The 26,913-nt window shown below is 48.5% G+C and overlaps 1 protein-coding gene across 9 annotated transcripts in view; it reads right to left on the reverse strand.

The window, feature by feature from the left end:
- The window catches only part of GAS7 (growth arrest specific 7), a 255,175-nt gene that overhangs the window by 99,498 nt on the left and 128,764 nt on the right, over positions 1 to 26,913 (reverse strand). For 5 of the 9 annotated variants that reach the window (XM_050919753.1, XM_050919752.1, XM_050919751.1 and 2 more), the window contains exon 3: positions 1,508 to 1,585. The exons of 1 other annotated variant lie outside the window; for it this stretch is intronic. In XM_050919753.1, the coding sequence (XP_050775710.1) occupies positions 1,508 to 1,585 (78 nt within the window). Of the gene's footprint in view, positions 1 to 1,507; positions 1,586 to 17,233; positions 17,359 to 25,719; positions 26,149 to 26,170; positions 26,501 to 26,913 lie in introns of those variants that run through there. 3 more of the 9 variants (XM_050919758.1, XM_050919757.1, XM_050919759.1) reach the window with 3 other exon arrangements.

Consider the following 26,913-nt stretch of genomic DNA (forward strand, 5'->3'; position numbering starts at 1 on the left):
TGGTGGATCAGCTACTGCGGGGGATGGAGAGTTTTGCCGTGGCGTATATTGACGACATCTGCGTCTTCAGACAGACCTGGGAGGACCACATGTCCCAGGTTAAACAAGTCCTGGACCGACTCCGAAAGGCTGGGATAACAGTCAAGGCTGAGAAGTGCAAGGTGGGGATGGCTGAAGTATCTTACCTGGGCCATCGGGTGGGGAGCGGCTGCCTGAAGCCGGAACCAGCCAAGGTGGAGGTGATCAGAGACTGGCCTGCTCCCCAAACCAAAAAGCCGGTCCAGGCCTTTATTGGGATGGCGGGGTACTATCGAAGGTTCGTGCCCCACTTTAGTGCCATAGCCAGCCCCATCACTGAACTGTGCAAAAAGGGGAAGCCAGACAAGGTGATCTGGACTGAGCAGTGCCAGGAGGCTTTCCGGGCGCTGAAGGAGGCTCTGGTTAGTGGCCCAGTTCTGGAAAACCCAGATTTTGACAAACCCTTTATGGTGTTCACCGATGCCTCAGACACGGGACTGGGGGCAGTGTTAATGCAGGAGGATGAAAAGGGGGAGAGACCCCGCATCGTGTACCTGAGTAAGAAGCTGCTACCCCAGGAACAAAGCTACGCGGCCATCGAGAAGGAATGCCTGGCCATGGTGTGGGCCCTTAAGAAGCTAGAGCCATATCTCTTTGGGCGACACTTCACCATGTACACCGACCACTCTCCCCTGACCTGGCTGCACCAGATGAAAGGAGCCAACGCAAAGCTCCTGAGGTGGAGCCTGCTCCTGCAGGACTATGACATGGACGTGGTTCATGTGAAGGGAAGTGCCAACCTGACAGCGGATGCGTTGTCCCGGAGAGGGGGCCCTGAACTTCCCCAGGTCACTGGGCAGAGTGACCCTGCTCAGTTCAGTCTCGAAGGGGGGAGAGATGTGATGCAGTAGGGACTGTCTGTGTGGGGAGTGGGAGAGCAGGGGAGGACTTTAGGGGATGGACGATGCCAGGGCCTGTAACCTGAGCTAGGTAAGGGAGGGGAAAGGTCAACACCTTTGCCCGGGAGGGGAACAAAGGAAGGGAGTGGCAGGAGGGAAGCAGTTTGAGTTTGGGCTTGGGGCTGTGTGGGCGGAATTCAGGGTATCCTAGCTAGGATCCAAGCACCCTGAAAGCCCAGAAGGACTCGGTGGAGGGGTCCTGACTGTGCCTGCAAGCTGTGCTGTAACCTGTGTTCCTGTTGTCCAATAAACCTTCTGTTTTACTGGCTGGCTAAGAGTTACTGCGGGTCCCAAGAAGAGGGGTGCAGGGCCGGACTCCCCCACACTCCGTGACACTCAGGGCTGGGGAGATGATAATGGTGAGAGAGGCACCAGCCACTGCCCTGGAGCCCGCCAGTCATGCCTGAGCTGGGAAGCGCCTGTCAGGCCAGAGCACGGGGGACGCTTAGCTCCTTTCCCAGCTGGAAATGCCTCACCCTCCTGGCTGCCTGGGCAAACCTCCAGGGCAGGCTCAGCCGAGGAAACAGTACCTGCAGGCACAGCACTCTTCTGGCTCCCGAGGCTCCTGGGGGTCCCAGGCACGCTGCTCGGCCGCTCCCACGTGGTTTCTGTTCAAAGAGAACAGCACAGTGAGTGCACCAGGGCTCTACAAGCTTGGCACAGTGCCATGGGCCACAGTCACAGAATGAATGGGTCACTCACTGCCCTGCCTCGGCCCCACACTGCCAGCTCCCTGTTCGGCCTGTGCAGAGCCACCCACTGCCCGATGCTTCCGCCCACCCTCCCACAGCGATCCCAACCCATCTTCCATCTGTGCAGCTCTCCTTGCCGGCTAACCTGGCTCCCCCATCCTGCCCACTTCATTAGCCATTTTTCCACGCATCATAGGGTGTGCCACCTTGCATAAACACAAGCCCTGGCTAATGTGCTGTTCTCACCAAAGTGCACCTGGCTTTAGCAAAGTATTTAATTAGCCTACACAGACTTCTTTTCCTCACCTGCAGATTACAGTGATCTCAGCCCAAGAAGCCCTGGACATGCTCAACTGAGACATAATGACACTGACTTGTGTGCAACAGAATGTAGTGAGAAGAGCATGGAATGGATTTATATATAAAATTCTGTGGAAATTTTGTTTAGTGACATTTTTGACTCTGTCTGCATGCTTAAACTGCAACATCTAGCGACTTTTCAGGGTTTGTCTGGCGACTTCCTGCTATGTGGAGTTGGCAACACTGAATTACTGTATAGAGAGGAGCCCTAGCTAGGGTCTCTGTCCTGCCCCTCTCTGACAGTGATTTCAAGGAGCCAGGATTGTGACTGGTGGCAGTGGCTTCATGGAATCCATGGTCCCTTGTCTTCATGAGTGTTTGCTAGGTGAGCAGCTGATTGTGGGATTCAGCAAATTCTGACTGCTGAGGGTCTGTGCAGGAGGAGCCTGGAGAGAGGACAGAAAACCTCAGGCAGGAGATGTGGCTATGGCACAAAGGCCTTTTACCAGCAGCTCCCCCTGGGTCACATAAACAATGCAGTGAGGCTGTACAGCTATTATGCGGGATGGAATCCCCAGGCTCGGGAGCTCCTCCAGACTGCATGGATTTAGGTGCGGAGGTGGCTCAAGAGAAGCAGTGGCGGCCACGCAGAGTCAGAGGCCAGGAGCATGTTTCTGGTACAACTGTACTGCTATATTCTACTGGCAAAGCACTCCTAGTGCGGACACAGCCCGGCTGGCAAAGCTGTGCTCTGCACCGGGGTACTTGACTCCAGCCCCCCGAGTGAAATAAGCTGTACGGATCAGTGTTGTCTGTAGAACAGCAGCTACACTAGCGGCTTTTGCTGGCACAGCTCTATCCATTACAAATCAGACCCTTCACCATCACAGCTATGCCAGCAAAAGGTTGTAGTGTAGACCTGGCCTCAGATCAGCAACCCAAAAAGGTGGCCCTGCCCAGAGGCAAACAAGGAAGGTGGCACCATTCACTGCAGGCAGAGCAGGTTACAACTCATACTACAAGACAGTACCAGCCTCAAAGTCAAAGCCATCTTAATACATGTCAGTCACCTTGTGGAACAGAGTTATGGGATGCATGGCTCTGCTGCTGCTGCCTCTTCAGCTTCAGTTCCAAGGAGAAGCACAAAGCACAGGAACATATAACTAGCTCAGCTAGGAAAGTGTGCGCAGGAAGATAACCTGTGACTCAGAGCATACAAAGGTGGGCCAGACCTTCCTGTCACATTCCTAGCCTCAGTGATTCCAGGATACCCCCACCAACAGTGATTTCTGGGATTGCTGGGGAAGGGCCTAAAGCTGAGAGGAAACACATATGCACACGATTCACTTGTGCTTCTTTGACCACATGAGGGAGCCTATTTTTTCCCCCATTGCAAACCCCATAGAGATAAAGACTCAAAGGAACTAAATGGCCCAAACAAAGGGAAATAATCATAAGAGACAACCATGAAAACGTGGATGGGGTGTAAACAGCCCCAATGTCACCTGCCTGAGCAGAAACAAGAGCTGTAAAAGGTGGGAACTGCCCCAGCCATCTCAGTCAGGGCTCTTGGACTCTGAGTCCATGAGCATGGAGTTAGGCGTTTTACTAAGATGCCATACAATTCCATATTTTGCTGCAGCTGGAAGCTTGATGTTTGCAGTCTTTCTGCTCTGCCAGGAATTGCCTCTTGAGCTGCAGCTTTCTGCAGAGGGCTCTCATGGGAGTTGTACTCAGCATTCCTCAGTCAGAGATGCCATCACCACAGTGGTAAGTGGGTACAGAGTGGCCAAAGGAGCCTGAAGATGTTGCATGAGGGAATATATCTTGCTGGACCAGGCCCCAAGCGACCTGATCAGGGAAACAATTCTGAACACAAGCGACGTGACCTGAGTGAATGAGAAATGAGAAGTGAGCCAAGTGTCCAGGGCACAGAAAAGGACCAGAAGGTGATAGCCATGGGGCACGGTACAGAGAGGGCAACAGGAACTCTGCCATCCATGCTTTGGGGTTGATGCAGTACAACCCTGAGCATCTCCTGCAGAGTGTCAACAACTGGCGGAGAGTAAATAGATGACAGAGGTTTCCATACATGGCACTAATCAGTCCAGGCTAGGGACTGAATTAGCCAAAGCAAAGAGCTTTCATTAGTCTCAGCTGTATAGAGCCCAAAAAGCAGGACAGCCGAAGGCTAAATCCCAATGCATTACAGCTGCTCCCCCTCTCACATACACAGAGAGGTGGCTCACGCCAGACACAAGCCAGACCAAGCATTTCTGAGGCCTGGAATACATAGGATGTAACTGCAGTGAGTGGGTTTCCTGCGGGAAGGGCGGCCAGCACATCCTTCGGCCTGCTCTGCTTCCCGCAGCCAATGGGAGCCGCGATTGGCCGAATCTGTGGACGCAGCAGGTAAACAAACTAGCCCGGCCCACCAGGGGCTTTCCCTGAAAAAGCGGTGGACCGGCTTTGAAAACCACTGATTTAGGCCATCCCTGACAGGTGTTTGTCTAAACTGCTCTTAAAAACCTCCAATGACAGAGAATCCACAATCTCCCTAGGCAATTTATTCAAGTGCTTAACCCCCTGACAGGAAGTTTTTCCTAATGTCCAACCTACACTGCCCTTGCTACAAGTTAAGCCCATGGCTTCTTGTCCTATCCTCAGAGGTTAACAAGAACAATTTTTCTCCCACCTCCTTGTAACAAACTTTTATGTACTTGAAAACTGTTATGTCCCCTCTCAGTCTGGGCTGAGGACGATGATACTGTTGTGTGCGTGGCCTCTGATAAGGTTGATACCACTGTCTTCTGGGAAAGGATGGGTAAATGCCCACAGTACGCAGGGTCTCTCTAGAGTCTTTCATGGTGTGAAGAACTTGGTCGTGTTTTTTTTGGAAAATGTTTATCTTTATCAAAGAGGAGATCCTCCACTTTGGTCTGCAGGTCGTTGGGGATATTGGATGCAGAGAACCAGGAAGATTTGTGCATAACCACTGCAGTTGTGGTAGCGCAGGCTGCTGTGTCCGCCATGTCTAGAGATGCTTGTAGGGCTGTTCTGGAGACTAATTGGCCCTCGACAAGGGCTGACTTAGTCTGCTCTCCTGTGATCTGGAATATGAGAGGTAAAATCAAAGAGTTTATTGTAGTTATCAAAGTCATAGCTTGCAAGTAGGGCGGAATAGTTTGCAATTCTGAACTGCAGAGTGGAGGAGGTATAAACCTTGCGGTCCAAGTGGTCAAGGTGTTTGAGATCCTTGTCTTGAGGGGTGGGTGGTAGTGCAGCTGTTTCGTCCTGTGTGTCACTGCATCTACTACAAGAGAATTTGGTTGTGGATGGGAGAATAAGAAGTCTATGTCCTTAGTAGGAACACAATCTTTACGTTCAGCCTTTTTGCAAGTTGGTAAGATAGAGGCTGGTGTCTCCCAGAGGGTGTCAGCTGGTTCTAGCACTGCTTCATTTATGGGAAGCATGATCTTTTAAGGGCCAGAGGTTTGGAGGATTTTGAGGAGCCTGTGTTGTGGGTCCTAGACCTCCTCTAAAGGGATGTCCTGGCTGAGTGCCACTCTCTTAAAAAATTATTGGAATTGTTTAAAGTCGTCCACATTCTGTGGAGATGGAGGCATGAGGGCTCTGTTTGGAGCTGATGGAGAGAAAGGAGTCGGTGAATCAGGGTATGGTCCATAGCCCACCTCTGCAGGGTGGGTTCAGGCGCTCTAAAAGTAGACAGAGCTGGAGACAGAGGAACAGAAGGATCTTGTGGTCTGGTGGAAGAAGCATTAGGGTGAGTGGCAGTAGGAGCTGGCCACGGGTACCACTGAGGCCAAGGATAACAGAAGTAAGGTGCCGTCCATGGAGGGGTGGGAGCAAAGTAGGGAAACAGGCTGGTGATTGTGAGCCATGACCTGAGGTGCAAAAGGTTCCGGTGGAGGAGGAGAGGCAGGCAGGGAGAACTCCAGCTGCTGCTGCTTATAAAGCTCGCTATTAGTAAAGGTAGCCAGGTCAGGTGGGTACAGCGGCTGGTCAAAGAGTGAGCAGTGTGTGTCAAGGAACAGAGAGTTAGGCTGAGGTGCCACTGAGAGGTCATCCTGACTTAGGAACTCTTGCTGCTGTTCCCTGGGCTGTGATTCCGCTGAGCACAATCTATTCACAAGTGTGAACGGACTTGTTTAGCTGTTCCCAGTGCCGTGGGTTGCTTGTAGGTGCCCTGCGGGAGGTCCAGTGCTGCCATAGGAGTGGCAGGCAGGCTCGGTGTTGATGTTCTTGTCGGCACAGGGTCCATTTTCGGTGCCAAGGGGACCAGTGCCGAGGAGACCTTCCTGGACAGGAAGTCAGGTCCCTGCCTCCGCGCTCCGCGGGAGACGTAGCTGAGGTGCTGGGATGGTCGGAGGCACCTGCCTTCGGCACTGTCAGCACTGAGGGTAAGGATCTCGCAGGAGATCCTTTACCCTTGTGAAAGTCTCTGCGCAAAGCCAGTTGGGCTTCCTGCCTTTGCCTGAGAGGGTGAAGCCATGCTCCTAACTGGTTTGGACTAGGCTGGGGAGTGTGAGGGAGAGGGCTTGTCATTGCCCGTCTCCAGAGGCGGTTGTAGGGATTTCTCCATCAGAAGCATTTTCAGCCACAGGTCCCTGTCAGGATGAGCCCTGGTTTTGAGGCTCGTACAATGGACACACTTGACATGGACATGTGTCTCGCTGAGGCACTTCACACAACGTGAGTGTCGATCAGACCCTGGCATAAAATCTTGACAGGGAGCACATTTCTTGAATCCTGATGCCCCTGAGATTATTGCACTAGGAATGCCAGGGGAGAGCATCTTAGCAGGAGACAAACTTGAGGAAAAGGAAGGGGTTTTTTTGTTTGTTTGTTTTTTAAACTAAGTAACTATTCTAAGGGGGGAAAAAACTGGGATGTTACTAACTATTTCTATGTTCTTTGTAACTGTTTCCTTCAGAGACCAGGAAAGAGGATCAGCACTGCCCTGAGTCCTGTCTTCAGCCGAGGACAGTTGAGAAGGAACTGAGGGGGGCGTGGGACACGCATGCTCAAGCAGACTCTAACGAGCCTGCAAGACAGCAACTGAGCATGTGCGTCCCAACCAGGCACTGCTACTGAAGATCTCTGATCAGCTGCGCCGGGATGCACCATCACCTGGAGAGGAGCACTCACAGGGACAGCACTGGAAGAAGAATTACTTCTTGTGTTTTGCTTACAACACTCCTGCTAATACATCCCAGAATGATGTTTGCTTGTTTTGCCACAGTGTTACACGGTTGACTCATATTTAGCCTGTGATCCACTATGACCCCCAGCTCTTTCCGCCAGCAATCATTTCCCTTTTTGTATGCATTTAATTGTACTAAGGAGTACCTTGCATTTGTCCCTATTGAATTTAATCTATTTACTTCAGACCATTTCTCCAGTTTATCCACATCATTTTGAATTTTAATCCTACTCTCCAAAGCATTTGCAACCCCTCCCAGCTTGATATCATCTGCAACCTTTATAACTGTAGTCTCTATGCCATTATCTAAATCATTGATGAAGATATTGAACAGAACTGGACCCAGAACTGATCCCTGTCAGACCCCACTTGATATGCCCTTTAAGTTTGACTGTAAATCACTGATAACTACTCTCTGGGAATGGTTTTCCAACCAGTTATGACCCCACCTTAAAGTAGCTCCGTCTAGGTTGCATTTCTCGAGTTTGTTTATGAGATGGTCACGAGAGGCAGTTTCAAAAGCCTTACTAAAGTCAAGATATAACACGTCTACTGTTTCCCCCATCCACAAAGCTTGTTACCCTGTCAAAGAAAGCTATTAGGTTGATTGGACTCGATTTGTTCTTGGCAGATCCATGCTATTACTTATCTTCTTATTGTCTTCTGGGTGTCTGCAAATTGATTGGTTAATTATTTGCTCCATTATCTTTCTGGGTACTGAAGTTTAGCTGATTGGTCTGTAATTCCCCCGGTTGTCCTTATTCCTCTTTTTACAGAGTAGCACTATATTTGCCCTTTTCCAGTCCTCCTGAATCTCCTGAAAGTTCCTGTCAAATACCCCCTCACTCTTCTCTTCTGCAGACTAAATAAGCTCAGTTCATTCAGCCTCTCCTAAGTCATGTGCCACAACCTCCTAATCATTTTCGTTACCCTCCGCTGGACTCTCTGTACTTTGTCCACATCATTTCTGCAGTGGTGGGGACCAAAACTGGATGCAGTACTCCAAGTGTGGCCTCACCAGTGCCGAATAGAGGGGAATAATCACTACCCTTGATCTGCCGGCAATACTTCTACTAATGCAGCCCAATATGCCGTTGGTCTTCTTGGCAACAAGGGCACACTGCTGACTCATATCCAGCTTCTTGTCCACTGTAATCCCCAGGTTCTTTTCTGCAGAACTGCTGCTTAGCCAGTCCGTCCCCAGCCTGTTGCGGTGCATGGGATTCTTCTTTCTTATGTGCAGGACTCTGCACTTGTCCTTGTTGAACCTCAGCAGATTTCTTTTGGTGCAATCCTCCAATATGTCTAGGTCACTCTGGACCCTATCCTCTAGCATATCCACTTATCCCCCCATCTTAGTGTCATCTGCGAACTTGCTGAGGGTGCAATTACTCCCACCATCCAGATCATTAATAAAGATGTTGAACAAAATCGGCCCCAGGACTGACCCCTGAGGCACTCTGCTTGATATAGGCTGGCAACTAGACATCGAGCCATTAATCACTACCCATTGAGCCTGACAATCTAGCCAGATTTCTATCTACCTTATAGTCCATTCATCCAATCCATATTTTTTTTAACTTGCTGGCAAGAATACTGTGGGAGACCATATCAAAAGCTTTGCTAAAGTCAAGATATATCAGATCCACTGCTTTCTCCATATCCGCAGAGCCAGTTATCTCATCATAGAAGGCAATCAGGTTGGTCAGGCATGACTTGCCCTTGGTGAATCTATGTTGACTGTTCCTGATCAACTTCCTCTCCTCCAAGTGCTTCAAAATGGATTCTTTGGGGACCTGCTCCATGATTTTGTTGGGGAGTAAAGCGAGGCTGTAGTTCCCCGGGTTCTCTTTCTTCCCTTTTTTTAAAGATGGGCACTATATTTGTGTTTTTCTAATCGTCTGGGACCTCCCCTGATTACCATGAATTTTCAAAAATGATGGCCAATGGCTATGCAATCACATAAGCCAATTCCCTTAGATGCATTAGCTCTGGACCCATGGACTTGTGCATGTCTAGCTTTTCTAAATAGTCCTTAACCTGTTCTTTCATCATTGAGGGCTGATCATCTCCTCCCCATACTGTGTTGCCCACTGTAGCAGTCTGGGAGCTGACCTTGTCTGTGAAGACCGAGGCAAAAAAAACCATGGGGTATTTCAGCTTTTTCCACATCATCTGTGGAATTTGTTATAAAAGGCACAAAAATTATGGATATGGATGGCATTATGGGATGGAGAAAGTTTCTTGCTGGGAACTTGACCCCTAGGCAGGGGTGCCGGAACAGGGTGAGCCATGGGGCCATGGCCCTCCCACATTTGAAAGTAGATGGGCCTGACCCATCCACTTTTTGCTATGGACCCTGTCCCCTTCCCCTCCTCTTCCTCCCCGAGGCCCTGCCACTTGGCCAGGCCAGCAACTGGTAGAGCGCGGCCAGGGAACCTAGGCAGTTGTGGGGAGCCATGTGGACCCTTCACCTGCCCAGGATGTAGGAGGCCTGAGAGGAGCCCTGGGCCTGTGTCCTCCACCAAGGGCAGGTGGAAGCCTGGTCCACGCTGGCTCCCCACAGCTGCCCGTGTGGCTCTTACCTCGATTGAGCTGTGGCCAGGAGGCAGGATCTCGGAGCTGCAGCCTGGCCATGGTAAGAGCTGTGTGGGCAGCTGTGGGGAGCTGGCACAGACCCAGCCTCCATCTGGCCTGGGCGGAAAACCTGGTGGGCGGGATTAGGGTTGCCAACCCTCGAGGGGTGTCCTGGAGTCTCCAGGAATTAAAGGTTAATCTTTAATTAAAGACTAGTTCAAGTGATGAAACCTCCAGGAATCAAGGTCAGGGTTACCACTTATCAGCCACATAGCACACAAAATTGGAGAGTTCTTAGGTTGGCACAAAGAGGCAGAAGTTTAGTCACAGTTCATCTGGTCAAACCAGTGCCCTGCTGAGCCAGCCGAGCTGTGATGGACTCCACCTCTGGCCCTCTCTCTGTCTCATAGCCTCTTGTCTCCTCTCCAGCCCGGTCCAGGCTTCTGGGTCGCTCCAAAAAGCCCCCTTCTTCCAGTCACTTGAAACCTTACTCCCTAGCTCAATTCCCAAGTCCCACTTGCTGGTATGTCCAGCTCTTAGGTGGTGATTGTTCAATTCTTGGGGCACTCTTTTGTTTTGTTGGACTCTCGGCAGGGCCGGCGCTACCATTTAGGCAGCCTAGGCAATCACCTAGGGTGCCAGAATAAATGGTGGGCGCCGTTTTGCCGGAGGGGGCAGCAGGCGGCTCCGGTGGAGCTGCCGCAGTCATGCCTTCGGACGGTCGGCTGCTTGCGCGACTCCAGTGGACCTCCCGCAGGCGTGACTGCGGCAGCTCCACGGAGCACCGGACCGTCTGCAGGCACCACTGCGGCAGCTCCACCGGAGCCGCAGGACCAGCGCACGGGGTGGCGAAATTGCCGTCTGCCTAGGGAGCTCAAAACCCCTAGCGCCGGTCCTGACTCTCGGGATACTGAATTATCTTTCCCGTTTGTAACAATCCTTCCTTTTCCAGCATGTTCCTCACAGCAACATGGAATATTATGGGTGCACTGCAATACCCCATAGGCAAAACATTCCAGCAATATTGAGTACCCTGGAATACAAAAGCCATTCGATACTGGGATTCTGGACTCAAAGGTAAACCCCAAAACCCACTTGCCACATCCAGTACAGAAAACCATTTCATTTCGGGGGATACCACCTCCACCAGCTCAGGCTGAGCTGTTACTGTGGGAGGCCCCGATGTAAACAGTTTTGTTTATCCCTCTATAGTTGATATTTAATCTCCATGTTCCATTTGGCTTTTTAACTGGCCAGATTGGTTAGGTGCTGAGCACCTGTGTGTTAATTTCTGTTTTTCCAGTTCTTCTATGATTTGTCTTAGTGATTTCTTTGCTTCCTGAGGTATTGGATATTGTTTAATGTGTAGATGCACGTCTCCTTCTAGTGAAACTGAAGTTTGTACCTTTCTTGTATCTAACGAGTCTGCAGCCCATGCAGTTTGTATTTCAGTCCACCAGGTTTCCCAGCCTTTCAGCACAGGAGGTGGCTTTTTCGGTATTATTGCTTTTATAGTTTGCGTTAGCAAGCCCCATGGGGATCAGATTAACATCGTCCTTCCCCTCTTTTACAGTGAGGGCTTGTCGGATACAAGTGTTTGGGAAATCTATGATTATTCCCAGCTGCTTTATTGTTTTAGCTCCAATCAAATTTTCTCTCCCTGCGATAGCACACTTCTCCTGAATGGCATGGCCACCAAACTGGAGAGGTAGTGTTTTTACTGTTTGTGACTGCTTATTTCCTGATATTTCCTGTATTTGTACAGAGTCTGTGACTGAGTATGCACTAAATATGTCTTTTACTATGAGGATTCCTGCCCCCATTAGAATCCAATAGAAAATCTGCAAGCCCGTCCCTGACTCGGATGCTTAAGTGGGGGCAACCCCACACATCTATTGTCATGGGTTGCTGAAAAATGCATTTCAAGTCTCGGCAAGGGCTGTCCTATGTTACCTGATTGCCAACCACAGGATCATTCAATCCAGAAGCCAGAGCAATCGCTTCAGCAGCCTTTGTTACAGCCTTATCATCTCCGTCCTTAGAAACTCTACTAACCATACATGCCTGCAGTTGTGCTTGTAACTTCTCTTTCTCTCCTTTAAGATCCTGATTCTCCTGCTTCAGTACTCCAGGTGACGCTCATTCACCCTCTCTGTTCATTCCTCTGCCTCTATTCATTCCATGGCTACTCCTGAAGGCAGCACTTGTAACACTGCTTTAACTCCTTAAGATTAATCTTTCCTGCAGTTAACATAATGTACATTTGAATCTGTCAGCCAGCTTGGCAGGAGCCTCACCTGACATTCTTGTAATACCTTTTAATGCAGCTAACCCACAAGATAGTTTAAAATGCTTTTGAACCATTTGAGTAACATCGTCGTCAAAACCAACAGTGTGACAACTTAATATACTAGCAAAGTTTGTACTAGCAATGGCTCATGTACAACGGTAATCCCCACTGCTTTTAGGAATTGTGTACATTTGTGTAACCGTGCCAAAAACATGTTAACATTTTCAGAAGGCAGAGGACCAGCATCTCCTACTAGGACAGTTAATTCATTGATTTTTAAGGCATCGAGCTTGGCTGTTAAATCACTAGCTCGAGGTGGATGAGGGGTATAGTGTATTAGGGTGCAATATTATCTCTTCTTTCACAATCACTGTGGAGCCATGACTGTTTCAGATTGTTTTCTAATTTCTGAGTTGCCTGTTCTCTCTCTCTCAATAATTTCAATCCGCTTTGAGTTATACGTGGAGTGATTTCAAGGGTGAATCGAGGTATTGGTGAGGTGCCATGCTCAATTTACAATTCTGGGCTCCCCCTCTCTTCTTCACCCAATGTTCCTGTTTTAACAGGAATTGATCTAGGTTTTGGTGAAAGTTTTTCCAAAGTCTGGTCCTCATCAGAAGGTGGTGGTTGCGGTGCAGTAGCCCTGCCCATAGGCTATTGGATGGTGGCCTCCATGGGTCATTCCACATGTCCCCAAGGCAGCATCCATTCCATTTATCCCATGTTCCATCTTCTAGTTTGGCTAGGGCCACCTGTTTTCATTTCTGTCCCCATCCTGCAGGCATTATTAAAGCTATTGAAGTCTGTTGCTGGGTAACAGGGGATGGCACCTTTCTTTTGTAGGTTTTCCACAGTTGTTTCCAACTTTTTATTTTCCTGCTTTATTTGTTTGAGTATATCATGCCTCTAGACTGACTGTTGCCCTGCTAAAAGAGCTTGGGCTTTCCAGTGCTCGACAGCCTGGGATGCTTCTTCCAAAGCCTGGGTTACCTCTTCGACTTCTCTGGTTATTTCCATTACTTGCCTGACCAGTATTTTGGCATGTTGTTTAAGCCATTTTATTGCCATGGCCATTAATTGCAAGATTCTACATTTTTTTTCAATAACAATAGAGATGTGAAACTCTTCAACCCATTCTGACTTAAGTCAAAGACCAAAGTCAAAAAAGTGCTAATCAGCTGTTCGCCGATGATGCTGTCCTCATAGCCCACAATGAAGATCTACTACAAGAACTCACAGATCGCCTTTCAAGTGCCTTTCAGGCATTTGCTCTTACCATCAGCATCAAGGAAACAGTTGTATTAGGAGAGGGAGTTTCACAAGATCCTTCAAGTACCTTAAATGCAAACCAGCTAGACATAGTCCAAAAGTTCAGCTATTCAGGTTCTACAGTGACCACAGACCTCTCACTGGATGAAGAACTAAATGTTCGCATAGGAAAGGCTGCCACCACCTTTAGCAGACTAATTAAAAGAGCATGGAACAACTCAAAGCTGAGCATCAAGACCAAAATGCTAGTGTACCAAGCCTGCGTCCTCAGCACTCTTGTGTATGGTGGGGAAACATGGACAACTTATGCTCATCAGGAGAAAAGGTTAAACAGTTTCCACCTACACTGTTTACGCCACATACGCAACACCAAATGGCAAGATAAAGTCACTAACACAGAGGTTCTTCAAAGGGCTAATTTACCAAGTGTGACAGCCCTGCTAAAGCAAAGACGACTGCGCTGGCTGGGCCATCTAGGCTGGAAGGACATGCACACCCAAGGACAAGCTATACGGGGCGCTATCAGAGGGAGCAAGAACAACAGGATGTCCCAAGCTTCGCTATAAAGACATATGCAAGCAAGATATGAAGGAATTTGGAATTGATCCTGACCACCTGCCTGCAGTGTGGGGGGCCCGAGAGCAGCCCCTGGTCCACTATAGCCTGCTAGTTTAACTGTAGAAATTGATCCGGGTCAGTAGGACCATGCTTTGTTTACAATAAACCCGATCAACTGCCTTCATACCCCCGGTCCATTATAGCTATCTCAACCTTTTTCTTTCTGAGGCCCCCTCCACATGCTATAAAAACTCCATGTTCCACCTGTGCCACAACAACTGTTTTTCTGCAAATAAAAGCCAGGGATAATGTTAGGGGGTAGCAAACAGGGAAGTTGCCTGGGGTCCCATGCTACAGGGGGCCCCCACAAAGCTACAGTACTCAGGCTTTGGCTTCAACCCCGAGTGACAGGTTCAGGACCCTGGGCTTCAGACTCATGTGGTGGGGCTTTGGCTTTCCACCTTGGGCCCCAATGAGTCTAACGCTGGCCCTGCTTGGCAGACCCCCTGAAGCCTGCTTGTGGCCCCCGGACCCCTGGTTAAGAACCACGGGGCTATAACATTATCTATTTGGCAAACCTCATTTGGTAGATTTCAGCTTTAAAATCCACTGGCAATTTTGGCAAATTCACTGACAGATATTAGTGCACAGCTTCAGCTTGGGAGGCTTGGGAAAGTGCCTAGAATAACCTGCAGGGAATGCCATTCACCCATCTAGGTCTGAGACAAACCTGTCTAGAGCTGAGCCAGTGACTGGGCTTGGCTACACTCACACTTTACAGCGCTGCAACTGGGGTGTGAAAAAACACCCCCCTGAGCGCTGCAAGATACAGCGCTGTAAAGCGTCCGTGTAATCAGGGCAGCAGCGCTGGGAGCGCGGCTCCCAGCGCTGCACGCTACACCCGTAAAGGATGTGGTTTACATGCAGCGCTGGGAGAGCTCTCTCCCAGCGCTGCCGCTCTGACTACACTCACACTTCAAAGCGCTGCCGCAGCAGCGCTCCTGCAGCGCTGCTGCGGCAGCGCTTTGAAATTCCAAATGTAGCCATACCCTCACAAACCAGATGATAAGGTTACTCTCCTACCCCCTCCTTTCTAGTGCCCACAATTCAAGAAGGATGTTGATAAATTGGAGCAGGCTCAAAGAAGATGGGAATGATTAAAAGATTAGAAAACTTGTCTTAGAGTCATACACTCAAGGAGCTCAATGTATTTAGCTTAACAAAGAGAAGGTTAAGGGGTGACTATTACAGTCTGTAAGTATCTACACTGGGAACAGATAGTTGCTAATGGGCTTTTCAATCTAGCAGAGAAAGGTCTAACATGAGCCAGTGGCTGGAAGCTGAAGATAGAAAGAAGGCACAAATTTTTAACAGTGACTGGAGCAATTTGCCAAGGGTTGTGCTGCATTCTCCATCACTGGCAATTCTGGATGCTTTTTAAAAGAGCTGCTCTAGGGGTTTTGGGAGCAATTTCATGGCCTGTGCTGTGCACGTGGGCAGGCTAGATGAACACAGTGGTCCCTTCTGGTCTTAAAATGTATGAATTTCCCAGCAGGCCCTGGCCTTTCAGAGGCTAACTGCTCTGCCAATAGTATTCCTTCCCTCTCCACTTGTCCATTGGAGACCTCTCCATGCCCACTGATTCTCTGAGGAAGGCATCAGGCTTTGGGCAGAGACAGGGATACTTATTCTCTGCAGCACAGTCTTTGCAAGTCTCTTACCATAACCCTACTGAGATTTATTTCTTTCTGTAGCTCGATCTTGCTCAGCTTTGCCTTATGTGAGCTGAATGCCTCACTTGTGCCCCATGGACTGGGCATGTGCAGTGTGAGACTCTCAAGGGCTCATCACTTGATTAAATTTGTTTTCTCCAGGACAAGCAAAGGCACTTTTCCTTACTGAAGGCTATTTCTGTGGCAAATTTCACCTTTCTCCCCTAAGCCCTTTTTGTCAGAGAGCTATTCAAACAAAAGTTCTGATTAGTTTTGATACTCATGGTCTGTTTTTTCCTACTCTTCTCATGCTCCCTGTAGTGGGGTGGTCCCCCGATCCTGTCATAAAGGGCTTAAAACAGCCCAAGAGAGGGCTGTGGCTGGTGGCAAGCAGCCCAGGCTGATTGGGGAAGCAGCCTCAGCTGTGGCCACATCCCAGTCAGGGCCCAGCTGGCCCTTATAAGAGGGCAGTGGGTTAGGAGCAGACAGACACTCTCTCTCTCTCTCACCTTTGAAACAGAGGGGCCTGGCTGCTGGGGAGCGTATCTGGGTAGGAGCCAGGCTGGGGGAAGGCCAGAGGGGCTGGGGAGCTCTGGCCTGGAACCCCCCCGCCCCCGCAGGCTGCAGGCCTAATATAAGGCTGAATAGGTACTGGGGTCGCAGGGGGCAGCCCAAGGGTGGGCAGAGGAAGCAGGTCCAAACCCCCCTTGCCTGTGATGAGTGGCTTATATACTGCAGTCTGCCCCAGTGAACAGGGGCTAGATGGGGACTGGGCAGTAGCCATGTACTGAGGTGAGGTGGAGATGGGGGTGGGGGTTCCCCTGGAAGGGGGAGACCCGGAGACTGTGGGGTTACTGCCAGGGGGCAGCACCCCAGTGGAAAGGGGCATTGGGGTCCGAGAGGGACACAAGGGCCCAGCGGTAGCAAGATATTGGCCGACAGAGGGCGCTTCAGAGGCTGGAAGCTAATTCCCTGAGAGACCAGCAGGAGGCACCGCAGGGGTGAGTCCTCGTATCGTTACATCGAGTTAAAAAGCAACACCTCTTACAGCTTGAACTAAACTGCCAAGCCTCTGTAGCAGCTCATATCCTCTGTGCTTAGCATCTAATGGGACCTGTAGCCCCCTCACAGGGAAAATGTCAGTTCAAAGATGAAAGTTTCCAAACGTTATGAGTGAAAGAAACACTGGGATTAGAACTGGAATGTATTACCAACTCAGCCACAGTGCATCCAAGCCAGTGCCCCATGAGAAGAAAGACATCAGTTTGTGCTTACTGAGATAAAGAAATCAGTGCCTAACCCCCCTAGTGGAGATTTTACTAGCAATAAAGGTAAAATGCAGCCTAACAGAATATAAGGAACAAAGACAATGTCTTTCTCTCTAGAAGACATACTCTAGGGAAATCAGAAGTTATGGCGTGTGTTATGCAGGACATCAGACTAGAGGAGGACAGCATTCTCTTCCAGCCTTAAATCTGTAACTTCTGCATAATTTTAACCTGGTATTGATCTAGCGAAGAAAAGAAGTAGTACCAAGTAAACCAAACAAACAAAACCGGTCACTCAGAAGACTCCCTCCTCCCCCTTGCATGGCAATAGTAAAATAAGCAAAGTACAGTAACAAGGAAAAATACCTTCTGGTTTGAGTAAAGGATTTACTGTTGAATCCTCTGTTGAACTGAGGTGGTTGTGAAATAGTGTGTAGCAGAAACAAACATAATCCACATATTAGAGGATTAACAGAAAGAAAAAGAAAGAAAGAAAGACATTCCTATTCCCTTCAGGGAATTACTGAAGTGACCAAGAAAATATTTTTAAACCTTGTTTGTCTTACTTGCTTAGAGAAAAAAAAATCAACTGAACAACCCTCTGCTCACACATGAGCAAATGAAGTATGCAACTTCAGACTAGTTAAATAGCAATTGGGTCCCAGAAAAAATACATTGTCACAATGCCATCTACTGGAAGCTATTAAAGACTACAACAGGGGTCGGCAACTATTCAGAAGTGGTGTGCTGAGTCTTCATTTTTTTCACTCTAATTTAAGGTTTCGCATGCCGGTAATACATTTTAACATTTTTAGATGGCCTCTTTCTACAAGTCTATAATATATAACTAAACTATTGCTGTATGTAAAGTAAATAAGGTTTTTAAAATGTTTAAGAAGCTTCATTTAAAATTAAATTAAAAGGAGAGCCCCCAGACTGGTGGCCAGGACCCGAGCAGTGTGACTGCCACTGAAAATCAACTCGCGTGCCGCCTTCAGCACGCGTGCCATAGGTTGCCTACCCCTGGACTACAAGACAATATTATAAATGAGCAGAAATAGTCTCGGAGACTCCCTTGGGTCTGGAAGTGTCTTCCTAAGAAAAAGAAGATTTTTATTTCACATTTGCAAACATTATTGTTAGATAACAAAAGTGAATGACATATTACAGCTCATACCTGCATTCATTTGCATGCATCAAATGCAGATGAGTTTTGACACCAGTGTTTGGAAAATCTGAGCACTATTTAAAAGATGAGATGTGTTCTTTGCTATTAAGAATGTCCAAAATTACGTGAGATGTATGATAACCCACCAGGAGATACAACCAACATATAATCTCTAGGTTGAAACCATCAGGTTTTTGTCACAAAACAGTAATTTAGAAGATGCAGGACAAGTCTTTAGATCTATAACGCAATATAGCAGAACTGTGCTTTTCAATCTCTTTTTCATTTGCAGACCCCTAAAAAATTTTGCATGGAGGGGCAGACCCCTTTGGAAATCTTAGACATAGTCTACAGACCCCAGGGGTACACAGACCACAGGTGAAAACCCTTGTTCTATGGTAATCATGACCTTTCACAGACTCCTTAGACATAGCCTATGTACCTGTGGACCACAGGTTGAAAACCACTGCAGTAGACAAATGTCTATCTTCTGAAAACACCATCTACAACATGCTAATTATACAGTCTAGCTAGTGAACTGAAGTAACACTTAATAGCTTCCTGCACATCCACCGAACCATTAAGAGGAGTGCTGAAGACAGAAATGATTCCTGAAACTATGGCAGCATGGTAGACATTTGGAAATGACAGCCAGGAACTGGAAAGTTCCCAGTGCAGACTTCAGTTGTGCAGCAAGAGGGAAATTACTAGAAAAGTCAAGTTACACATCACTCACATATCGGAAGAGGCTAGCTACAGAGGTGGCCAACCATTTCCTTCTGAAGCACAGGATTCTGAAAAAGAGGATAACTGTGGCATTGCGAGGAGGAAAGTTCACTCTGCATCTGTCTGATGCAGTAAGAAGCCAAATGACATGCTAAGCCATCACAAATTTGGAGATTCCAGGACTTCATACTAGCCAAAAAACACTGCTACAGTAAAGTTCCCAGTGCAGACTAGTTCTGATCAAAGTATAGCAGATAAAGTTAGGAGTGTGCTTAAGTTCCAAAAGCAGTTGTTGTGCAATTAGCAGATGTAACTCCCTCGCCGGTAGCAGCAGTAGGCTACATTTCATCTACATAGACCAGCCATAACAGGGAGTTATTACACATGTGCCTGGAAAAACTCATGCCAGATGTCCGAGGTTCACTGAAATTGAAATACCAACACAAGCTATCACTTTGTAATTTCCCCGCATAAGCGGTGAGTAGGGACTGACCAAAAGACTTTTAATACCAAAGGACAGGCATCCACCAGCTGACCCATAAGAGTACTGAATCAACTAACACCAGTAATAGGCTCTGATGCTCTCTTTGGACCAGCCACTAAAGGTACAAGGCTAGCCTGAGTGCATGGAGGTTCTGGTTAGTCAGAGGGAGCTAGAGAACATGACTTCCAGCTCTAAAGCAAGCTACTGCCTCCAAAAGGATCCTTTGGCTGAGAGACGGGAGAAGCCATGCTGTACAGAGACCTGTGCACCAAGGTGCTCAGGTGGATGAAAGGTAACAAATGCTTATCTGGGCCTCTTAGGGCAAACTGCTTATGAAATAAGCAGCCAAGGAGACTGGAACAAACTGGGTGTGTTATGCTAAAAATTGACATGGGGGCATCAAAGCTCCTGGGGAGGGCACAGATCACTAGAGCCACACAGCAAAATGGCCCTAGGAACAAAAGGGGCCATCACTGGAATCACCACAGTGTTTTGAAGGATATAATTTTAAGGGCACAAGCTACCCTGCCACCTTTTAGACACTGCTTTTCTTGGGGTTACTTGGCAGCTTGTTTAAGCTTGTGGACAGAAAGGAAAGCGCAAGCAAGCATCACCATCAGGGCTGCCATCTTCTCCGGGGACCGCACGCTCTACCACCACTCCATCAAACCTTCGCAGATGAGGGGAGGGAACCAGTTCCATATCTGGTTCAGCTGAACCCTGAGCAACATGTGGGATGTGGAGTTGAGGTACAAGCTATTCCCCCTTCCCAAATGGTCTGTTTCTCCTTTCCCAACTTATTTCTCCTTTTTTCTCTATGGATAGTCTGGCCTAGCCAACCAGAACAAACCCACTGCAATGCTGCCATAATGGAAAGGCAGGCTAGCCACCATTCAGGATCTCTGCACTACTTGGAGCCCTTCCACAGCCTCCGTCCCCAGAAGAATGCAAGCCACTCTGAGAGGAGGGGAGCCTCTATCCCAGAAACAGTGACTCTGAAAAGGAGTTGGATAGCGTGGGGGATAATTAGCTGAATAGCAGCTCCCGGTGTGAGGCTGTGGCCAAAAGGGCTAATGTGAGCCTGGGATGCATAAACAGGGGGATCTCGAGTAGGAGCAGAGAGGTTATTTTACTTCTGTCTTTGGCACTGGTGTGGCCACTGCTGAAATCCTGTGCCCTGCTCTGGTGGCCACAATTCAAAAAGGATGTTGATAAATTGGAGAGGGGTCAGAGAAGAGCCACAGAAATGATATAGGATATGAAAAGGATTAGAAAACATTCGTTATAGTGATCAACTCCATGAGCTCAGTGTATTCAGATTAACAAAGAGAAGGCGAAGAGGTGACTTGATCATGTCTATACGTATCTACATGGGGAACAGAAATTTGATAATAGACGGCTCCTCAATGCACCTCTTTGAAGGGGATGAAAGGTTCTGTCTCCTTCCTATCACCATCCAGCAGGAGGCCCTACAGCTTTTTCCTGCAGTGCTCGGTATTGCCTCCAGGTGGCACAAGCCTCTCCTGCCCTTCTGCCCATGACCATGCTGTTGCCAGCACGTGGGAATCATGCATCTTCACAGCCTGTTAGTTTGTCAGGAGATTTCTTCCTTTGCCTTCAATGTTACTTTGCATCTCTCTGATTTTGCAGCCAGGGATGCTGCTGCCTGCCCACAAGTGCCCCTGCTGAGAGTTGTGCACCCAGGGGAGCTCAAACAGCCCATCATTGTAAAGATGTTTTCTTGGGGGTGAGGGGGGAGTGTTAGTTCTGAAACTGTCTGGCTTTAGAAGGGCTCTTCTTGCTTAGACCCCAGGAAACAAAGTGCTGTTTATGTTTTTCTCATCCTGTTTCCTCTTCCCCTTCTCACTATAGCCCCCTTGGTTGCAGTGAATTGAAGAAGGGGAGCAGGGGAAAAGCAGCTGTGGGGAGATGGATAGAAGGGGGCAGGTTGGTTACAGGGAAATTACCTAGAGCCTGCACTGAAATTGGTTTAAATCACAGTCAGCCCCTCCCCTTGGAGGGAGTGGGGTAATTTCCTCCTATGCTATTAACCAGACTGGGCCCCTGGGAGGTCTGGCTTTTATAGGAGGAGGAGGTCCCTGCTGCTAACAAATAGGAGCTGTGAACTCCCAGAGATCAGGGCCAGAAGGGGCAGTTCTCAGCCAGTGTAGCACACAGTGACTCCTGCAGTGGAGTGGGTAATCTCCATGCTCAGCTGGGGCCCTGTCAGTCCCAGTGACTTGCTGCACTGAACTGCTCCACAGCTCTGGTAACATCCAAGGAGCCCAGCCAGACTGTCCCCTTTCAGCCTTCTCACGGCTTTTCACTGTTGCCAGTGGAATTCCTAGTGCTGCCTGTTATTGGGGCTGCCCAACTCTTCTCGTTATAATACTCTGTTTTCAGTTGCTTATAACTTTGTCAAACATTAACCATTTGGGCTGTAATTTTCCAGTTTGGGAGTCTCGGGCTGGAATGTTTTGGGAAATTCCAGCCCAAATGGTTCAACTGTTTATGAGAATAAGCCTAGGCTGCTGCAGAAGAAAGGCCCATAACTGTCTCAGTAGCTGGAGAAACAGGAAGGGCAGAGTACAGTGCCCAGGACAGCAGTGCTCTGCTGCAGGGGAATAAAGCCTGAACCTGTGGCATCAGGAGCAGACTATGGGATGGTGTTTCTATGTCTGACAAAAATGTGTACAGGACTGGCCAGAACAGGAGGAGCAGCCTACAGCCTTGGTCTCTCAGGGCTAGTGGAGGTTCACTGCAAAGAGAATGACTGCTTGTGTACACACATTTCAGGGTTGTCTGAAGGTTTGCGTCCCAGTGCTCAATGGCGCAGGCCATAGGAATCCCTCCGATGCTACAGTTTAATAGTCTACTTTGCCATGATGCACATAAGTGGACCTTAATTAGGATCAAGGCAACATACAAGCAGAGTTCCCAGGTTCTAGCAGAGATACACCTGTCTAGCTCATGGTAAAGACATGACATGACTTCCTACTCAAGCAGATCTACAGAAAGTATGAAGCACCATCTAACTCAGCGTTTCTCAAATGAGGACCACCCGGGGCTTTTCGTGCGGCCACAGCCTCCTGGGTGCGGGAGGGGGACAAAGCAATGGCCCCTCCCCCAGAGCTCTCAACAGGGCCCTGTTCCCCTCTGGAGCCACAAACACTGATGGAGCAGGCAGGCAGTGGAGCTTGGGCTTCAGACCTGAGGTGGCAGGCAGCAAGCTCCAGCTGTGTGGTGGTGGGCTCCATCCCCTGGCCCCAGGCTTTGAGCCCTCACCCCGACTATGGCCCCAGGCTCACCCACCCCACAACCTTCTGCCTCCTCTGGCCTTAGGCTCCAGCTGTGTGGCAGTGGGCTCTGACCCCCCAGCCACCGCGTTTCGGACTCCAGCTGTGAACCCATGCCATCCCCCAGCACTGTGGCAGTGACTGCCAGCCCCAAGCTCACCTCTCACCCCCCGCTGCCTACCCACCCACCTGTGTTCCTTCTGAGCTGCATGGTCACACTAAAGCCCAGGAGTGATTCAAGTGCAGCACACTTGATTTGCAGAGCCGCACACATCCAGCAGCCTGTGTTCAGGTGCCCCTCTCCCTGCTGCTTTGCAGCCACATTGCTTTTGCAGCTGCTCCCAGGACCCTCCCGCTGGCTGTGCAGAGCGGGATGGGGAGGAGGGAGACGCTGATGTCAGGGTGTCCCCCTTCCCCTGCACCCCATCTCCACGGACCAGGATAGAAGAGACAGGGCTCAGGACTCAAAGCAGGAGAGAGTTACTGTGACCTGAAGGAGCCTTTGGGCGGTGAGTGAGTGCCTTAAAGAGACAGCACGCTGTCTCTTAGAGACTTCCCCAGTAGACAGCTCGCTCGCTCTCTCTCTCTCTCTCTCTCTCTCTCTCTCTCTCACACACACACACACACACACTCTCTGTCTCTCCCTCTCCACAGAGAGGGGTGGGGAGGACAGGGCTCAGGAGCAGGAAAGCTTTCAATGAGTGCCTTAAAGAGACAGCGCACGGCGTCTCTCAGAAACTTCCTAGCAGCCAGCACACACACACATTCTCTGTGTGTGTGTGTCTCTCTCTCTCTCTCACACACACACACACACACACACACACACACAAACACAGTCTTTCACACGCACCTCCCAACACATACTTGTATTATTGTTACTTCTTGCACATATATTCTCTGTAATTTTATTTTTTCAACGTGTGCTATTTTAGTTTTTTGACTGGTCTATGCATTTCATAATTTTTATTTCTCTCTTACACTTAAATTTAATTCTTTGAGTAGTGAGTTCTAACATGCTTAACCTGTCCTGGCTGGAGTAATTATTCCTATGGAAACTTTTAAAATATATATATTATATCTAGGTTTTTTGTTTCTACTGATGGCACACACTCACACACTACCTCAGTGCACATAAAATGTATTCCGCACACGGAGGGAAAAAATTAGAGGGAACATTGATTGCTACCCACCTTCCCATCCAGGGCTTAATTTGTCCCCCAGCCTGCCAGGGCTGAGTAAGTCTGTTGTGAAAAAGGATATTTGTATGTTTATTAATATCACTTTTCACTGCCTCCCAGCTAGCTAACAAGTCCGCTGCTGTGAAAAGTGATAGTAACAAAATACAAATATCATTTATTACAGAACAGATTTACTAGCTAGCAAGTCTTTAAAAAAATAAGCAACCAAAAAAAGCAAAAGAAACAACAAAAATGGACAAGAACATGCAAAAACACATTTGTTTTTATTCTGTTTAGGTCCAGTAAAGAACAGAGAAAACTGTACATTATTTTTATTATTGACTCTGTGAAAAAACTCTATATGAATAAATTACGATTTGGACATGTATATATGCATATTTATTTGTTTTTCCTAAAGTTAATTGAATATTTTAGGAAAAATTGTCAGAGCGACCACCGGCAACAGTTGGTGTCCACACTGTGAAACCACCAAAAATTTCTTGTGAGAACCCCTGATCTAACTGGACCTCAATCGGGAACAGTAAACAGCAGCAATATACACTTTTGCTTGTCAGAATCATGTGACTCATCCAGTACAGGGTGGACAAGGTTTCCAGAGCATTATTCCTTGATTAATGTGAGAGGTATCACGGCTGTATCATATCAGAGCAACAGCAGGAAAGCCCTTCACATGCTGACAAACATCTTCCAGCTGAAACCGCCACCCACACAACTGGAGAACACTGCCAGTTTCCCAACACTGCTGACCCAGATGGCCTAACCATGCAGACACGCTGTACACTCACACCCATAAGACTCAGTTGAGCAAGGCACCATTCACTGTAAAAGCACTTAAGCATATGCTTAAAGTTAAGCCTCAGTGCTTTCCTGAGTAGGGAAGGGCGCAAGCATGTGTTTACAGGTGATCCTGAATCAGGGCCTCATGCAGACCTAGTCACCTCAATCACAGAGCAGAGCCCTTTTCCACATCCTGGGCAGATGTCCAGTCTCACACTGCTCTGCATCCAGCATTCAGACACTGGCATAGGACAGCCCCACCCAGCACACGAGAGATTCTCTCTGCATTAAGAGGATCAATTGTGTCAAAGTACATCAGGGGAGTCAGTACATCAGTCACACTGGCTTACTCCTCCTCAACTGTTCCTCCTCAGCCGGCCCCGCTTACTCCTCCTCAACTGTTCCTCCTCAGCTGGCCCCGCCTCCCCTCCTGTTCCTCTCGCCTGGCCACCTCACTGTATCCCCTTGTCTGGCCCCTCCTCCCTTCCCATTCCATAGATTCGTGGATTGTAGGGCTGGAAAAGCCACCTAGTCCGACCTCCTGCATAACACAAGCTAGAGTGAATTAACTGCTTTTTGAACTATGGGTGTCGTTTATTATGGAGAAAGGGGGCAGTTGTCCCCAGACTTTGGTTTGCCCTCCCCACCTTTTCATAGGTCTATAGGCTCTATTATGTCCTCCACTTTGTGCTCTGCCCTGACTTGACTCTTAACCCTTCACCTTTTTTATTTATCTAGTTTAGATCCCTCCTCCACCCTCCAGAATTTTTCTGAGCTGACACCCTGCTTTGAACTAGAGCAGACCTTATAGAAAAAACATCCAATCTTGATTTTATAATTGTCAGTGACGGAGACTCCTCCAAGACTCTTGGTAAACTGTTCCAGTGGCCAATTACCCTCACTGTTCAATGTCTTCCAGCCATTGGATCTAGTTACAGTTTTGTCTGCTAGACCGAACAACCCTCTATTACCGTAAAAGCAGCAAAGAGTCCTGTGGCACCTTATAGACTAACAGACATATTGGAGCATGAGCTTTCATGGGTGAATACCCACTTCGTAGGATGCATTACCTCTATTACCAAATTTCTGTTCTCCAGGCAGGTACTTACAGACTGTGATCAAGTCACCCCTTAACTTTTTCTTTGTTAAACTAAATAGATACACTCAAGGAGCTCAGTCAGCATAAGGCATGTTTTCCTGACCTTTAATCATGCTTGTGGCTCTTCTCTGATCCCTCTCCAATTTATCAACATCCTTCTTGAATTGTGGGCACCAGAGCAGGACACAGGATTCCAGCAGTGATCGCACCAGTGTCAAATACAGAAGTAAAATAACATCTCTGCTGCTCCTCGAGATTCCAGTTTATACATCCAAGCATTGCATTAGCCCTTTTGGCCACAGCGTTGCACTCGGAGCTCATGTTCAGCTGATTATCCACCATAACCCCATGTCCTTTTCCAGGATACAGTCCCCCGTCCTGTAACACAGTGGGCATAGTACCATGCTCCCTGCTTTGGGCTCAGATAGTGCCAGCTAGGAATTCGGCAATGATTGTACAAATGGTGCATCCACTGGTCAGGTTCTTTCTTATTTCACTGTGACTTTCAAGGTAGCAGGAAAATAAAAGAGAAACCAGAAATAGTTCAAGCTTACCTGGATTTGCCCCCAAAAAGATCCACAGTATCTAGGGACGTGCCCAAGTTTGAATCCAAACATCAGCACCCAGCCAAGTCACCTTCTGCCTCAGACAGATGTGTTCTTCCCACACACATTCCTTCCATCAGCTTATGTATGCAAGAACTTCTGAATGCCTCACAAGGCAATGGTTTTTGCAATCCAAACCAGCCTGGGGACATTTATTTCCTGATATTCCAGCAGAACAACTGAGTTTTTAGTTGACTCTTCACACTGGAGAGAATATACAGGCTGCTTGGGGTGCAGAAATGCAGCCAGTAACCTAAGCCAGATAGCAAACTGGACACATTTGTGTCTCAGGAGCCAGCAGGCATGTGCAACACTTCGCAGAGACAGAACAGCTGCCTACAGTCCTGAACAGTGTCCACTGCCAGACACTGCTGGAGGCACCACCCCAGCCTACACCTCACTTGGCTTACCGCCAGCCAGTCAGCCATGAGCAAGTGGGTGTAAAAAGCAGGGATTCCTGCTCTTCCCAGCTGGGAGTGAACTTGGGCGTTGTCAAACACCTTTTCCAGTTCACAATTTCAACAGTGCTTGTGAGAGGCTGCACCTTAAAGAAACTAGTAGCTTCCTGAAGTCTCATTTCACTTTGTGTCAGAGGGGGCAGAATCAGCACTTGACATCTAAAGCCAGACAGAACCAGAACATGCAGACTGGAGGGCCCAGATCGGCAGGGCCGGTGCAACCATTTAGGCGAC

The sequence above is a fragment of the Gopherus flavomarginatus genome, chromosome 12 (assembly GCF_025201925.1).
Source record: "Gopherus flavomarginatus isolate rGopFla2 chromosome 12, rGopFla2.mat.asm, whole genome shotgun sequence".
NCBI classification, from domain to species: Eukaryota; Metazoa; Chordata; order Testudines; family Testudinidae; genus Gopherus; species Gopherus flavomarginatus.